At 38.7% G+C, this 17,381-nt stretch overlaps 1 protein-coding gene across 6 annotated transcripts in view; it reads left to right on the forward strand.

The window, feature by feature from the left end:
- The window catches only part of LOC145356842 (nuclear transcription factor Y subunit alpha-like), a 48,833-nt gene extending 31,712 nt beyond the window's left edge, over positions 1–17,121 (forward strand). For 2 of the 6 annotated variants that reach the window (XM_080209773.1, XM_080209770.1), the window contains 6 exons: positions 1,177–1,343; positions 2,531–2,704; positions 4,299–4,391; positions 6,094–6,136; positions 11,966–12,009; positions 14,205–17,121. In XM_080209773.1, the coding sequence (XP_080065899.1) occupies positions 1,177–1,343; positions 2,531–2,704; positions 4,299–4,391; positions 6,094–6,114 (455 nt within the window). In that variant the 3' untranslated portion in view covers positions 6,115–6,136; positions 11,966–12,009; positions 14,205–17,121. Of the gene's footprint in view, positions 1–1,176; positions 1,344–2,530; positions 2,705–4,298; positions 4,668–6,093; positions 6,137–11,965; positions 12,010–14,204 lie in introns of those variants that run through there. The other 4 variants (XM_080209767.1, XM_080209768.1, XM_080209772.1 and 1 more) reach the window with 3 other exon arrangements.
- The last annotated feature ends 260 nt before the right edge of the window (positions 17,122–17,381 follow it).

The raw sequence follows: 17,381 nt of genomic DNA on the forward strand, positions 1-17,381 counted from the left end.
AAGTGATTAAAAAGAAAAAGTCACAAGTAGGATTGGGGGGCGAGAAGGTCAGCTTTGTTGTTGTAGCCTCTTTGGACCACGCTAGCACTACAGGATACAGGAAATTGTGCAATGCTAACTATTGGGAGCAGCAGCATTTTGCTCTTCCTCCAGTTCTTATTTAGGAAAAGTTTCAACATTTAGTTGGAATTGTAAAAGTTCAAGCAAAAGATGAAGTGATAAGCATTGACATTTACTGCAGACTATTTAAATGAGTTATATGCATTATTCAGAGCTGCCATTTTGTTATTGGCTAAATATATCTGAATACGATTTAATGTGCTGAGTTAAAGCAACCATGGATCAAGCTTCCTGCAGCAAGCCATTACTCACTTTCCAATATATATATATGTACGGGTATAAACATTTAGTTTAGAAAGCAAAAATCACTCCATTACAAATAGGGCTATTAATTTTAACTTGATAAACTCCAAAGATAAAATACAATGTGTTTCTTTTAATTTGCTTTAAATTTCCACAAAAATTTGTCATGTTCCGTCTCTTCCTCCAGTCCTTTATTGGGTCTTTTCTTTTCAGTAAGGCAAGTAGCCTTTTCAAGGTCTCTACTGTTTTAAATCAAATGATCAATGTGATCAGGGTAACATACCCTCCAGTTCATTTTTTTTCATTTTTCTGTTTAGTTTCTCTTAGTTTAATTTACTAATACGATTCTAAAGCATGAGATTGGAAGCTTACTTCATTTTGATCAAAAATTGCTAAATTTACACTGTCATTTATGACCACAAACTCTGCAAAAAACGCACATGGAGCCCAGATTATGATATTGGATGTTCGCAACAGGATTAAAGCATATTAGCTACGTATTTTAAAATCCGGATCATTTTTTATTTGCTATGTTTTCTGCTTTGCATTACTTTTAGACCAATTTTATTAAAGAAATAAATCTTTCTGTGCCAGTTTGCTTTTACATTTATGCTTTTTACTCAAAATTTGAAAGATATTTGTTGTTTTCTTGAAAAGTGAAGGGATTAATCTTGTTCCTTTCATTTTTCTTTTTCCCTCTGTTCTCTCTTACATCTCTCTGTCTGAATCCTCATCTCTGTTTTCACTCTGCCCTCTTTTTGTTTGTCTCCTTTTTGTCTTCTCTTGTCTTTCTCTTTGTGTTACGTGCTAAAGTTGCAGTCCCTGTTACAGGCATGATCACGATTCCTGCTGCCAGCCTTGCTGGGGCCCAAATTGTCCAGACGGGAGCCAGCACAAGTACCACAAATAGCAGCCAAGGCACTGTAACGGTAACACTACCAGTTGCTGGAAGTATGGTCAATGCGGGTGGTATGGTGATGGTAAGTCTAATTTGTGGCAATCTTCTGAATAGATCACAATGTTTGCAGAATATTTATTCCTACAATCAGAGCAAGGCCTGTTTAAAATAACAAATATCAGATTCTATCCTTGAAACAAATACATTTTGAACCACTGGTTATATTCTAACTTGTGTGACAAAGATGTATCAAGCTGTAAGATGGTAGGATATGAGTTCCTACCCATTGTTCTCTTCTAGTCAACCTAAATAGGCAGTGTACTAAGCAAAGATATAGTGATATTTCAAGTGAAGGCACAGGGGAATTTCAACTATGTTATATATGTTGGCTGTCCTGCTTGCCTTAAAGTAAACCAGACCAGTTATGCGTTATAAGCACAGGCAAGTTGCCCACCCACTGACCCCTTGTTTTCCAGCTTTCTAATTATGAGTAACGTAATGTGAAAAATGTACGTTGCCACATTATCATTAATGTCATCTTCTCTGAAAATCTCTCTTGCATACAGTTGTCATTGTTTCCTACTTCCTGACATCTCTAGTGTCTCTTGGCGTTGTCCATGAAGATATACAGTCTACTCATGAGTTAATACCAGCTTGAGCAAGCTGCTTAAGGCATGACAGTGATGCAGGGTGACTTTCATTTCAGTATTCCAAACATGCGCAGATTAGGTTGATTGACCATGCTGAATTGCCTCTTAGTGTCCCAGGATGTGTGGGTTAGGGGGATTAGTGTGGTAAATATCTGGAGATATGGGAATAGAACCTGGTTAGGATGTTCTATCGGAGAGTCGGTGCAGACTTGATGGGCCGAATGGCCTCCTTCTGCAATGTAGCGATTCTATGATACCATTATCCCAGCAAACCATTGACAGGTGTCCCCAATGGCTGGTTAATATTTTGCCTTGTTGGCATAAATCTACATTTTATCATTTCATAATGCTGTACAGGAAAGCCTCTTGCTATAGCTTCGAGTTTGCTGAGGAAATGGTACTACATTTCTTATAGAATTAACAGGAACACCTCTTGTTTGTGTCACCTAGGCTGTGGTATAATGCAACTCTGAGGTTTGCTGGTTTTCATAGGATACACTAACTTACTAAACCATGGAAGGTATATAGCATACATAACGTTGCAACATTAGTCATCTGTAGTGGCGAGTAAGCTACTGGATCAATTTTTACAATGGCTTTTTTATGATAACTCATGCAGATGGTACCAGGGGCTAGTACAGTTCCAGCTATGCAGAGAATCCCTTTGCCAGGTGCAGAACTACTGGAAGAAGAACCGTTATATGTAAACGCTAAACAATATCATCGAATCTTAAAAAGGCGACAAGCAAGAGCCAAACTAGAGGCAGAAGGCCGAATTCCAAAAGAAAGGAGGGTAAGTAACAAAGCATGATGGTCTCAAAGGGTATGGGGGGAAAGGCAGGATCAGGCTATTAAGTTGGATGATCAGCCATGATCATAATGGAGCAGAGCAGGCTCAAAGGGCCAAATGGCCTCCTCCTGCTCCTATCTTCTATGTCTGCCTTCTTGACGTGAATAAAATTTTACCACAGTCAGTTGTTTTTAACTAAATAACCTTTTTGCGGTGATTTAACTCTGTGGCACATTTTTACTAATGTATGTTCTGGTAACAACGTGTTAATAGTCATATTTTAGAAGACTGGGGGCAAAGCATATTTGGTCTATGCTTTATTTTCTTGCATTTTATGCTTAAATTACCAACTTGAATCTCATTGCAGCTGGAATCTACTTATGTTTGCTTAAAAAGTAATTATCATTTGTTGATAATTTTATTTAATTTACATTTTGAATGCGTGAACAGTGAAACTCTCAGCTCTGTAGAATTATCCAAAAACCATGTTTTAATCTTACATGTTCTAACCACTCAGTGTTAGGCTGAAGTTGACCTGGCACTATACTGTAGCAGAGAGAAATACGTTAACTCTATCCATTTTGCATTGAATCGGGCCTCCTTCCGCACTGTAGGGATCCTGCGGATGTCACAGAAACTGGCCAGTTAGTCCAACTGGTATCTGCTGCCAAATGTGTCCCACGTGAACCTCCTTCCACCTGACATGACCTCCTATTTGTGAGAATTCTCTCCAACCAGCTGCCAATAGGCCAGATTTTCTATGATGTCCCCCTTCTTGTTAAATATGTGTCCAAATGATACCTTGCACTAAAACTAGAAATATGGGAAGGATACAGTTAAAGAGTGATTAGAAGTAAATCCTTTTTATCCGAAACCTTGGTCTCTGCTCCTAGGGAAAATGATTCGAGCCCAAAACACGTTTCTTTAAGTTGGTAAACTAAGCAAGTAACTTGCCAGAAGGGAGAGACAGGGCCCTGCATTGAAGCTGTACAGGGTGCAGGAGGCTGTTTGCCTTTGTCAGTGGGGGGTTGGTTAACCCAGCTAGCTAATGGCTGGCGTATGTTGCAGAATTACACCAATGACATTGCTTCAATCCCTGTACTAGGTGGTTCATGGAGGCCTGCCTTCTTGCGTTGCCTCGTGCTTGATGCAGAGTAGTTCCCCTTGAGCTATGTAACCACTTGTTTATCTCTCATCAAGAGATACCTATGGTCCCTCGTGACTATGGTTAATCATCTGTGTTTGACATACCAAGATCTCACCCACCCAGCCCACAGTCGACAGTTTAAAATACGTATGAATACTTAAATAGCATAATGTGAAAGTAACTATGGATAATTTTAAGTAAATGCATTTTATAATGAGTATAAAAAGGAAGTTAATTTGTGTGACATGACCATCTCTCAAAGAGGCGATGCTCCTGTGTTTTTTCTGTCTTGGGAACGTGGGTTCAGTTATGGTGCGTAAAGACAGCCTGCAAAGCAGAAAATCGACTTCAATCTGCTGGTGTTCAGTGGGCTATTCTTTTGAGTTGAAGTTGTCTTGTTGTAACTAGTTATTTATTGATATATCTGAAGCATTTGTTTCTTTTTTACAGAAATACCTTCACGAGTCACGTCATCGCCACGCAATGCAGCGAAAGCGTGGAGAAGGCGGGCGCTTTTTTTCTCCCAAGGAGGGTGATGAGATTGTAAGTCTTGTTTATCTAGATGAAAGTGTTACGAAACAAAGGTTTATACTCTCCAGCAATGGCTCTCAAACCTCTACTGGCCCACCTAATCAAAAGATTTAGAAAGCCTCTACTTTCTCACTGTCTATACATGTTGACATTGGTAATATTACTTAAACATATTTACTCCTATTGTGACTTTGACCATTTTGAATAGTGTACATGCTGTGTGATTTAAAGTAATTTCTACGGTTCCTAAGTAAATTAAACATCAAGACTTGACAAAGCTTTTCTAAATGATGTGTTGTGTGCTCTTTTTTAAAACTTCCTTTTGCAGGAAATAAACCAATGCCAACTGGCATAGGAATAAACTTTCATTTGGAATATTCAAACTGTATTCATTCAGAATGGCCCATATTATGTTTTACAATTTGAGAATCATTGCTACAAAGGTTGAAGTGAAGAATTTAGCTGTTAGGAAGGAACAGTATGGATTCACATGAAGGTACCATTGCCCATTTACATTGCAGCAGACCCTTATCTGTGGTTCAGTGTTTCTGTAGGGCACATAATCACTTGAATAGACTTATCCCTATAGCTTATCAGACCTTTGCTGCGGCACTATATTTAACAGACCTATACAAATCTGTGAAAGATCATTCTTCTATAGGTAATGATACCCCAGACATTGATCGCTAATGTTACTGTTTTCGAGTATTAAGGCAGGGTGCTTTGTTATAAGCAGGCACTGGCACCAAAAGTATTCAGTGAAACATGATTTAAAAATCTATATTTTGAAGAGGAAGTCTAATTTTCAAGAAGCTCATTATAAATTAGTCTATTAAGAATTTATACCTACCTTGCATCCCTTTGATTTCTGCCAGTTGTGATGTTTATTTTATGTAAACAGTGAAAGTTGAAGTTTTTCCTGGGATGGTTGAGAGGTGCTGGTTTGAAGGCATTGCTGATCCCACCACCAAAAGAATTGAACTCACATTCAATCCTGAATTATCATAGAAGAGTAATTTCAGTTGACATTAGTACAACTCCAACTGTTGGCTACCATACCACCTTAAAGAAGGTACTTCTAAGGTGCCATCCATTCTTGTTAGTTAATCTCACCAGCAAATTTGCAATGGTCTGGCTGATACTAAACCAAAAGATAGGCTGAAACAAAACAGGATAGATCATCTGTAAGGAGGTATGTCCAGGGGTTATTTATAGGTTAGCAGGTACTTGTAAATACTCTGCTTCTCCTGAGGTCAGACAAATAATGTTTTTCTTGAATGTGACATTTGTGATAATTTGCATGACAAGCATTTTTCAAGTTTTTTTTAATGATCAAGACACAGCACAGGATAGAGCAACAAAAAGCTTTTCAAATAAATCATAATTCTTTGTGTGTTGTAATGATGATATACCGTAAAATTTTTATCTAGGCCTACTTTGAAAAGGTGCAATGTAAGCGTCAGGCTCCATTGCTCTGGTAGTTGCTGTCTTAGTATACCCTCTCCGTTCTCCCTGACTTTGGCCTGGGGGTTAAAAACAAAATAAATTGTGTATGCTGTCAACCTGAAATAAAAACTGATAATACTGGAAACATACAGCAGGTCCGTCAGCATCTGAAGTAAAGATAGGTTAGACTTTTGAATAGAGTCCCATCATCAGAATTTGATTATTTTAAGCAATTAAACTTTTTTGATACTTTTTTCTTTTTATAAAGGTCATCTCAGTCAGGCTGTGAAAAGGCGTAAGACAGAGAAAAGGTGAGTAAAACAGCTCATAAATAGAAGGGAGTGTAGTGGAAGATAAATAAACATTTGAGTGGAACCAGCCAAATCTGAAGGCAGAATCTATGATAAAGGGCTATGATTGATCAGAACAATATTAAGTTGTTAAGCACAGAAAGTTCAAGGGATGGGGTTGGTTGTGGCAGTGCACAGGAAGTCAGATTGTACGTTAAATCATGTTGGCATTGTCGAGTAGAAGGGCTACTTGATCAGCACTCGACACATTACAGAGGAGATTGAAAATTTTGGTATTTAAAATAAGGTGTGCTAGTCTTGATGAATTTCATCCAAACCACTGTCTGCCACAAGAGGAAAGCAACGCAGGGAGAAAGGATTTGACAGATGTTGTAATTGCTATGATGGGTTTGAAGAAAAGAAAGACTTTGATTTTATGCAGTACTTTTTACAACCCCAGGCGGTCCCAAAGCACTTTACAGGCAATTAAGTACTTTCTGATTGTGTATTCGCTGTCAGTAGGTAATGCAGCAATCAATTTGCACACAACAAGCTCCCACAAATAGCAATGTGATAATGACCAGCTAATCTTTTTATGATGATTGACGGATAAATACTGACCAGTAACCAAGGATAAACTTGCCAGCTCCTCCACAGAGTAGTGCTATCATCAAAACTCATGATTTTCTGTCTCAGTTTTCCAGGGGGAAATGCCCCTCCAATAATATATTCACTTTTTATCACCTCAGGAGCTCTTCCATGGGTAATTTAATTTTGAAATGTCAGCCATTGCTCAGTGAATAGCATTTTCACTTCTGAATCAGAAGGTTGTGGATTCAAATCCTATTTCAGACCCTTAAGGACACAAACATTGGTGGACATTTTAGTGTAATACTGAGAGGATACTGCACTGTTGAGAGGTGCTGTCTTTTCGATAAGACCAAAGATCCCTGAGTGCTCTTTTAGGTGGATGTATAAAATCCACTAGAAACAAAACTCCTGGCAGGGGACAAAGAATTAATCCAAGCTGGGTGGGAAATTGGACTTGAGATGGTGTGTTTTCACATCAGAAGAAAAAAATACAACTAATTGTGAGCATTCATAGAAAGGAACATATGGAAGTGACTTGGCCCATTGAGTTTACACCAATGAATTCAAATGTTGAACATAGATCCAAATTGAAGAACTATGGAAATAGTTGCTGTGAAATCTCAGCCAGGTTGATGTTTGTACATCTTCCACTGATTCTGAGCATCAATCTTTTACTTAAATGATGGATATTGGAAAGTGTATTTTTTCCCAGGTAAGGGTTGCAAAAATCTTTTTCCATATTTGAAAGCGAGTTACTAGACTTTGTTCTTCCTGTGAAATTAGGTCAGATGGCTTGTTTTAATGTTAAATATTGTTTCACGGAACATGTCACCCAACTCAGCTATTTACAGTGTACTGTGAAGCTGGATCAAGCAGCAGTGAGGGGCTATATTTAGTTATCTATGATTCTTTTAATGTAATTTATTGTGTTTTGATGTCGGATGGAATTCTGATTTTTGTCTCACCTGGAATGACTGGCTGCTATGGATGGAGATTTTATGTGATTCATACAGACACATGACCTCAGTGATGAGCAGGGTCATTATTGAGTGCCTAGTTTCTCCCATCACTGAAGTTTCTTTCTTCTTCAGAGGAAGTTCAGTATCCCTTTGCTTGGTTCCAATATGTGTTTAGCACCACCTGTTTTCTATATAAATTTAGTTCTGTATTGAATAGACTGAAGGTGTGAAAATCTTGCAAGAGCCCAGTATGCAGTCCAGCATATTGCGGTTTAATTGTTAGACCTGGACTACATTATCTTTACCAGGGCAGTAAACAAAAGGCACATATTTTGGTTGGGTTGAGATGTTTTGCTTCCAGCAACTTTGGGCCACTAGAATGAAAAAAAAATTTAAAAATCCCAAACTTGACAGTTCATTAAAGGTTTTTAATTTTTTTTTCATGTGGGCATCACTGGCTAGGCCAGCACTTTTATTGCCCATTCCTAATTCCCCTTGAAAAAGTGGTGGTGAGCTGCCCTCTTGAACCACTACAATCTATATAGTACCATTAGGGAGGAAATTCCTGGATTTTGACCCAGCGACAGTGAAGGAATGGTGATATATTTCTAAGCCAGGATGGTGTGTGCCTTAGAGGGGAAATTTCAGGTGGTGGTATTTCTATGTATCTACTGCCCTTATCCTTCCAGAGATCACAGAATTGAAAGGCAGTGTTGAAGACCGTGGGTGAAGACTAGCATCTCAATGGCAGAGATCAAATAAATTCCACTTTTAACTATTTACATGGATTAAAAGCAGTGCCACAAGTATCTGGTCAACAATCAATTGAAATGGCAAGGTTGAAAATGCAGAGAAATCTAAGGGAAACAAGAGCATATCAGTGTGTCTGGGGAAGAAAGAACAGATTTATTTATCCATGAGAAGACAATGTAGGCTAAAAGAAGCTATGTTATGCTATAAGGGATAATACCAGCACCAAGCTGACACGGCAAGCACAAGTCAAAAATAATGACAACATAAACTATAATTGCCAAAAGAAGCCATGCTACTTGCAAGAGTGGGTTCAGCACATTATTTGGTACATGTTATCGTAATTAAGTCTAGCCTTATTTCAATTCTCAAGAAAGGCTTGCCTTTGAACTGCTAGCGAACTAACATAAATGAGATAAAGAGATATGGGTGGAGAAGCTGATACAATTAGTGAGTGGTAACATGCTTCACATTTAGCTCCACTGAATACTTGGATATGATAGAATTAACCCATGTGAACTCTCCCCAGTCCCACCATTATTTTGTAAGTGCCCAGTTATCACATCCTTTATAATAGATTCTGACATTTTTTCCTGCCACTGAGGCTTACAGGTCTGTAGTTTTCTGTTTTATCTCTCCCTCCTCCATAAGTAGTGGGGTTACTTTTTGTTACTTTCCAGACTGCAGGCATCAGAATTCATAGAATTTTAAAAGATGATCGCCAATGCATCCATCATCTCTTGTGTAACGTCTCCACAGCCATGTCTTTCAACTCTGGGATGTAGACTTTCAACCCTATTATTTCCCTAGCACTACTTTTTTACTAATACTAATTTCTTTTAGGTCCTCTTGGATCTCCACTATTTTATGGAGATTTTTGAAACTTACTCTGTGAAGGTAGATACAAAATATTTGTTGAGTTTCTCTGCCATTTCATTATTACGTAGTAACATAGAGCCCCTACAGTGGAAAAGGAGGCCATTCGGCTCACGAAGTCTGCACTGACCCTTCGACAGAACATTCCACCAAGACCCAGTCCCTGCCCTATTCCTGTAACCCCAAGGTTTTACCATGGCCAATATCCTAACCTAGATATCTTTGGTCATTAAGTGGCAATTCAGTATCGCAAATCCACCTAACTTGCACATCCTTGGACTGTGGAAGGAAACCGATGCACGCGGAAGAAACCTACGCAGACACTGAGAGAACATGCAAACGCCACACAGTCGCCCAAAGCTGGAATTAGACCCAGATCCCTGGCGCTGTGAGGCAGCAGTGCTAACCGCTGTGACACCATGCTGCCCTTATACATTATAAATACTTCATTCTCTGCCTGTGATTGGCCCACATTTGTCTTTACAAACCTTTTCTTTTTTACGTGCCTATAGAAGCTTTGATGGGTATTTTTTATGTTCCTCGCCAGCTTACTTTCATATTTGATTTTCTGTTTCTTTATCAATTGCTCTCCTTCACTAAATTTTAAAATGCTGCCAATCTTCAGACTTGCTACTTTTTTGGCAGTTTTATATGCCTCTTCCTTTGATCTAATAGAATCTTTAACTTCTCTTGTTAGCCGTAATTAAATAATTTTTCTTGCTGGCTCTTTGTACCTTAAAGGGATGTAAATTTGTTTCACATGTTATCATAGTGGAGGAAGGAGGTCTGCTGTGTCACCGTGTTCTTGGCTGCTTTCACATGGCAGCTGCATCACTGTGGGAAAGGTGAGGTGCCTTGCTGCATTATTCTGAATCATGTTGTTAACTAACTGAGCTGTGCAGCACCTACCCTGGTCCATATTATTTTTGCAAAATGCAAAATACGACAGTTCAGGAACTTAAGAGAGATCGGGCTGAATTTGATGTGGATAGCAGTGGTTCTGATGGCAGGCTGGAAAGCCTGGGGCAACTCCACTTCTGCCATTTCTGAGAGATCCGACCCAATTCTTCACCCTCAGGCAAAGGCTTCTGCCCCTTTAAGGACAGATATTTCACCTCCAAAAGCTACCAGCCAGTTTGACGGTTGATAGCTCTTCAGGCAGTGCCGGCAGGAGCAGTGACCACTGCTGGGACTGCACCCAGAACAGAACAGCTTCTTGGACACTGCCCTTAACTAGGTAAATGAGGTCCAGCTTTTCAAGCCCAGTCCAGCAGAGCTTGTTGCGGAGGAGAAGTTATTGGCACAGGGAGGAGTGCCCTTGGGGAGGTCACCACCCCTCAGTGATGAGAAAAAACACTTTAGCCTCCCTAATTTTTCTCTGCGTGGACAGACCATACATGACCTTCCCCACCACTGGGTAAGTTGCAGGCAGAAAGACAATGGGCATTTCATCCCCCACCTTCCCTTCTGATTCTATACATTCCTCATTTCCTACCCATTTCTGTGGACCAGGTTAAATTCCACCCATCCATTGTCTCTGACAGCACCTTTCTTTAAACCTTTCAACAAAATAGTATGTTTTAAAGACTGAGCTGTAAAAGTGCCTCAAAATAGCAAAATACAGGCAATTTGGAATGTGGACTTAAAAGAATAAGGAGAAAAGTCAGAGAGAGATAGCTTAGAATAGGTAAACAGAGTACAAAACGATTGATTTGGCAGCTCCCAACAAACAAAGGGAATGCTACAGGTCCAAAAGGACGCTGGAAGAGGAAATGGAAGAGCTGTGAAGAAAGAGCGTAGAAATGAAGATAGCAGAAAAAGAGCTAAACATCATGTCAAACCTGGTGAGGATGTCAAGAGCACAAATTGTTTGGAGTGATAAAGAGAGAAGATTAGACAGAGAATGTAAAAACCTAGCACAAGTACCATTGAACAACATTGGTGCTAGAAAGACAAAAGGGATCAGAAGAAATTGAAAGGGAAGAGGGAACAGGCTCTCACCCATTGAGCAAATTTGAGGATTTCTTTCTGATAGAAAAAAGAATGTAATTTATTAAAATTGGCAAAATTTGATCGGAAACTGAAAACTAGAGTATTGATATAGACATGCAAATGCTGGAGAGAGAAATCAGTCAAGACAATGCATACAAAACTGCCCATGATAGAGATGATGAATCACATCACATGGCAGCTATGGTGGAGAAAGTGATCATTGAGAAAGCAGAAATAGTTTGAGTTCTGACAAAGGGTTTTTACCCAATGCATTAACCCACAATTTATTTTCAGGACTGACTGATCTGCTGTATATTTCCAACATTGTGTAACTGTTACCTAATTAACCTGGCTTTTTGTCAACTGCATGTTATAAACTTTGTATGCATTAATAATAGAACATGTAGACATGTGAGCATGTATGAAATGCAGTATCGATAAGGGAAAATCCTATCACACGTTTCTTGAGATTATGCAGTTCACCTTGTCACTTTTGAATGTACACAGTAAAAGGGAAAATATCGAAAGCTGTACATAAATCGACAATACAGTTTATTTTCTTCACCCTCAAGTTATATCCTTGTGCGAAATGTAACCCTAAGAATATGTTGAAAACCAGCTCTTACAGTTGTCGCCTGTGATTTCTGTGATATTTATTTGTATATTTATATTTATCCAACAGCCTGAATGATTTCTGGGTAGGCTGTAGAAAAAAACAAAAAAAAGGTAAAGTATTATTCTGTTACATTTTCAGAGTGGTGTAGGGAGTACCACCTTCACCCTGCACTCTGAGATTTTCCTCAACTAAAGTTCCCCTACAGTGTAATTTCAGTCAAGGTGGTATTGACTATAGGCCAAATAGAATGACAAATCTATGTTTATGCACACATTTGAACTTGTTAAAGTCATCAGATTACAGAATCTATCTCTTTGCCTACAGAAACTTATCACATTCACATTTTTGATCTGGAACCCTTATCCAGAATCCACATTAATAACTGCTCACTGCCTCTGATTTGAGGCCGTGCATATAGCATTTAGTAAACTGAAAGACCCAAGTAATCTAGAGAAAAAACAATTTTAGTAAGTGCTTTTTTTTCTTGGTAAACCAACAAGCTGGCACTTAGCAAAATAACACATCTGTAGACCTTTCTCCCTCAGTCAGCGGCCTTGCTTCTGTTTCTTACCTTTTCTGGTCTTGATTGTTGCTGTCTGATCACTGTCCCTGGATGCTATCTCAGCTTGACACCCCACTTAGAAGAAATTGAACAATAATAGTAGCAGCATTTCACGGTACTGCTCACACAAGCTAAACAAAAGGTAAAATACTGCAGACATTGGAAGTCTAAAAGCAAAAGCAGAAAAGGCTGAAAATGATCCACAAGTATTGCAGCATCTGTAGAGTAGCAGAAGTTATTCAATCAACATACCAGGTCACAAATTGTTCTTCAGTCCGAAAGAAGAGTTTTGCACCTGAAACATTGATTTCTGTTTCTTGACAGATGTTTCCTGACCTCAGTATTTCCAACTCTTTCTGCTCTCTGTTTTCACATGTACTGCAGCAGTTTGTTTGTTCCAACAATGTAAACAGTGGTATTGTGTTTGCTAGTGATGCATGGTATCAGCCATCTTGAATATGTTGTGCTGAGATCATTAATAATCCAGCAGATTTTGAGGTATTGGATTGACTTGGATTAATGTGGGTGGGTGATAAAATGGGAGACTTTTATCACAACAGTATTATAAAATATTAATGAAGTGCTTGAAAGTGACAGAAAGCCTCGCAGAGTCTTTTCATTGAGAAGCCAAGATTGACAGCACCCCTATGAAACGCCACTAAGGTTGAAAAGATGTTAGAGAACAGGTGAATGGAACAGTTATTAGGTAATAGGTGAATCCAAGCCTTGATTTTTAAAAAGCTGGAAGATTGTACGGAGGTGGTAGAGAGAGGGGGAGGAAAGTAGTTAACACAGTTTTGATTGCATTACATTAGGAAAACATGATGTCTTGATTGTAACAGTTAAAAAGTAAGGTAGTGAATGCAAGATGATATATGTATGTCTTAGAAAAACTTCAGCGCACTGGCCAGAGTGACACTGATGTAATAAAGAAAGGATAGAAGAGACTTGATAGAGCTGGTGTGCAGTAGTGAGAAATAGTCCACTTATCTGATAACGAGGTATTAAAGCCTTCTGAAGTATGAAAATGTTCAGGCCTTGGACTGACTTAGCTATCATAGAATATTGAGTTCTTAGGGAAGCGGGGGAGTAGTGGGGGGAATGGAATTTGGGACTCCCGGAGGCAGACACAAATGATGGAGATTTGCTAATTCTATTAAGGATCGGAAAAGATGGGCCAAGAAGGATTAACGATAGAGAGATTGAGGTAAAATGTGTTTGCTATTGGTTAGTTTTGCAAGAAGCATGAAAAAGCCTTGAAAGGGAGATTAATGCTGTTAGGTCAAAGAACATAGACTGCGGGAGAAATAGAGGTTGTTTTTAAGTGAGGAACTATAATCAAGAAGATTGATCAAACATAGAATGAAATCTTCAGCTATAGTGGATAAGCATCAATGTGGAGATGACATTATGAAATGGAGCCGAGTAAGTCAGAAGACAAAGTTACAAGGAACCCCTGAGTTAGTAGAAAATGCCAGAGAATTCACTAACAATTACGGCCCAGGTAATGTTATTTCAGAGACATAAACTTGGGACAGATGATCTCTGTAGCTCAGCTTATTCTCTGTCCTTATCCCTTCCCCATGAATAAGCTATTTAGGCCCTTCAATTCAGGAAGAATATACAAATCTGTTGGGAAGCGTTACTTAACTAGTAGTTTTCTGAATCAATTGTTGCATCAAAGTTATTTGAGATACTTTTCAGAGACTAAAATTAATCTTTCTCATTTTCTCTTCTCTGCAGAAACACCAGCAGCAGAATGAAGAAATAGTAGGTCAGGTGATCAGGGTGGCCTAATCTTCTGCCTTATGCAAGTCTTTTGAAAGAAGCACCGGGTCAAATTGATGGCCTCTCTTCTGTCTAGTATTCCTACATTGACTGCCTCACCTGCATTCCTGAAACAGAGCTTTACAACAAAATGGTCTTCTCCAGAGAAAGAAAAAACCTTTCCGTTGCAAATATTTGAGAACTTAGACTAAAAAGATACTGGAGTGTGAATATTAGGGACAAAACCCACTTCAATAGATTAAAAAGTCTTTGGGTAACTATACTAAGTCTAGATGGAGAAAACCAATTTTTGCAACTGCTTTCAGTGGTGATGGTATGTAGTCTAATATTTTGGGATGGGGTGGAGGAGGGGTGGGGGGACCCCTCTTGATGCTTTGTCCACTTTTAGAGAGTTGGCAGAGGTCAGAAGTGTAGTGTTCTATAAATTTATCAAAGACTTCTGGGGTAGGGGTGTTGGGTGGGTAGGGAGGGGAAGATACAAGTGGAATAAAGTTACCTTGTAATGGCTGAGGGAAGGGAGGGGTTTACCTGATTCATTTGGTATGTTATTATGAAACTTAAATGATTTTGTATTTTTTCCAGTGTTTGTTAATTGAGATAATGTACAAGTGCATTTTTTTTAAATTTTCATTGTGTACCCAATGCAAATACTCAGTAAAATGTAGCAGAAACACTGCTTCCTGAGAGACAGTAAACCATTTTGAAAGATAAACAATTTATTTTACAAAGATGGTGGTAAGTTAGATGCAATTTCAGTGCTTAAAATAGGGCTTTAAGGCAGAAAAAAAACAGGGTGACAGAATGTGTTGCAATATAGTAAGTGAGGGCTAACACTTGAGCTGTACCAACCAGATGTTCCAACATTTGATCATTGGTACATACTAAGGTGAGTGATCCCAGCCAGGTGAGCAGTAGACCGTAAACTTGGGCTGTTGAGGTGGTAGGTGAGATCTCAAGACATTAAGGTAGGGTTGCTGCTCCTTGCCATCGTCATGGCTTGTAGAAGGAACAAGTGTCAAGAGAGGATAAGTCACTGACTCCCTCCACAGCTGAATGACATACCATTGTATAGCATCTCAGCCCTTGCATGAAAAACTGACAAATTTGGTTTGATCATAGAAGTGTGCTGCTGGTAATTAGACCATACACGTGTTAGTGCTTTAGGAGACTTTTTAATGGACTGGGGAGATATGTTACAAAAAAATGGTATTTTCAAATTTTTCTCATTTAAAATTGGATTACTCTTCTCCCTTCCCACCTGAGAAAACTGCTGCATGGGTTTTAATCCTATTTTTAAAACAAACACAATACACTGTATGTAGCAGCACACAAATTATATCTAACTATAAAATACCATTTCCTCTAGTGTACTTTGATTGCAAAGTGGAATTTATTTTACTGTTTTGGCATATGCCAGTTACTGCCCTCTAGTTAAGAATATCCTTTTTTAATTGAAAAGGAAGTCTATTGCATTCAAAAGCATCATTTGGCTTACATTTTATTTTTTTCTTTAAAGAAATCCTTTTTCACCCAGGACTTGTATTCAAATCCAGCAGGAAGAAAAGTAAAGTTCAATTTTCCCTTGGGCTCTCAAGCTGTGTTAAAACACAGGACTTTGGTTTCTGAGGATTGGGTTCAAATTGCCTGCTGGATGATGCCAGTCTATTAGAATAAAATCCTGTAACGTCCATGTAGATAAGGAAACAAAGAGCTGCCTTCCAGTGTGTTTGTTCAACATGCTAAAGGAAAAGAACACATGGCAGTCTTTATGTAGCACTTGATCCTGGCCTGGTCCTTCAGTGTGTGTGTTGGAAATGCAGTATTTGTTAAATCCAAGCGAGACAGCAAAAGAGTGTTTCTGTCTACCAGCATGGAACAGATTTCAAATGCAACCTGTAAACTGGATGCAAGTCTCAAAATATAATTCTAAATTAAATGAATTTAGGCATTCAATTGATTCATTTTCTAGTGAGCTCAAGCCCACAAAAAAAATCTTGTGTATTAATTGGCCAACATAAGAACCATTAATGCTGGAATGAAAACATCATAGTTCTATTCCATATGATTCTCCACCAATGGACAATTGATGACAGGCATTAACACAAGTTTCCTCTAAAACAGCCCTGGAAGTTCCAAGCACATGTGAATTCTTCAGTGTTTGGGAAATAAGGCACATTAATATAGTGAGAGGGAAAAAAAGACAAACTGCTGGAAAATCTCTGCAGGTCTGACAATACCTGTGGGGAAGGGAATAGAGCCAACATTGAGTCTGGATGACCCATCCTAGACTCGCAATGTCAGCTGTATTCTCTCTTTGCAGATGCGGTCAGAACTGCTGAGATTTTCCAGCATTTTGTGCTTGTTTTGGATTCCAGCATCTTCAGTGCTCTGCTTTTAATAAAGCAAAGTTCATGAAACACCCCTGCATCCAGCCCACATGTGCTCGACCAGGGCACTAAATTGGAAGGAACTTTGAAATAGCAATCAACCCCACCATCCCCCCCCCAATTTCCAGATTCCTAACACAGTACCTTCCACACACACACACACAAAGAATCAGTCAGATAATTGCCTTTTTACCACCTACTTCGATTAACTTAAACAGTGACTGAGTCACAGAAACTCGGTCTTAAGGGCTTTGAATATCAGGTAGAACATTTTAATTGTTGCAGATATTATAAAAGTTATGCCGATTATAAATATTTCAACCAATGCATTGAAATGAGTGCAACTTTTTGTATATAGGTTACAGATTTATAATTTTTATATACTGCATTTGGTTTATAAGCATGAATCTATGAATTTAGCTGTAGAAAAAGAAGTACTGTGTACGTGGTTCAGCTAATAAAACCTTACCATTTTAGTATTTTAAGATGACTTGTTTACATCTTGATAACCTTTGTTTAGCACACGTGGATAACATGTTAAAGTCTGCTTCCAGCAGTATCTGCTAATGTTGGATTTTTAGTGCAAACTGTATCACTGAAGAATTGGTGTTTTATTTCCAATGGAAACATTTGGAGCAACAAACACTGGGATAACTTTAGGCTGTTGCGATGGTGAGCGAGATCTCAAACATCTATAGCAGCTGGACAGTTAACGGACTTTCAAACATCTGTGTTTGGAGATTCT

This window comes from Carcharhinus amblyrhynchos, chromosome 22 (assembly GCF_965287045.1).
Source record: "Carcharhinus amblyrhynchos chromosome 22, sCarAmb.v2.hapA, whole genome shotgun sequence".
Taxonomy (NCBI): domain Eukaryota; kingdom Metazoa; phylum Chordata; class Chondrichthyes; order Carcharhiniformes; family Carcharhinidae; genus Carcharhinus; species Carcharhinus amblyrhynchos.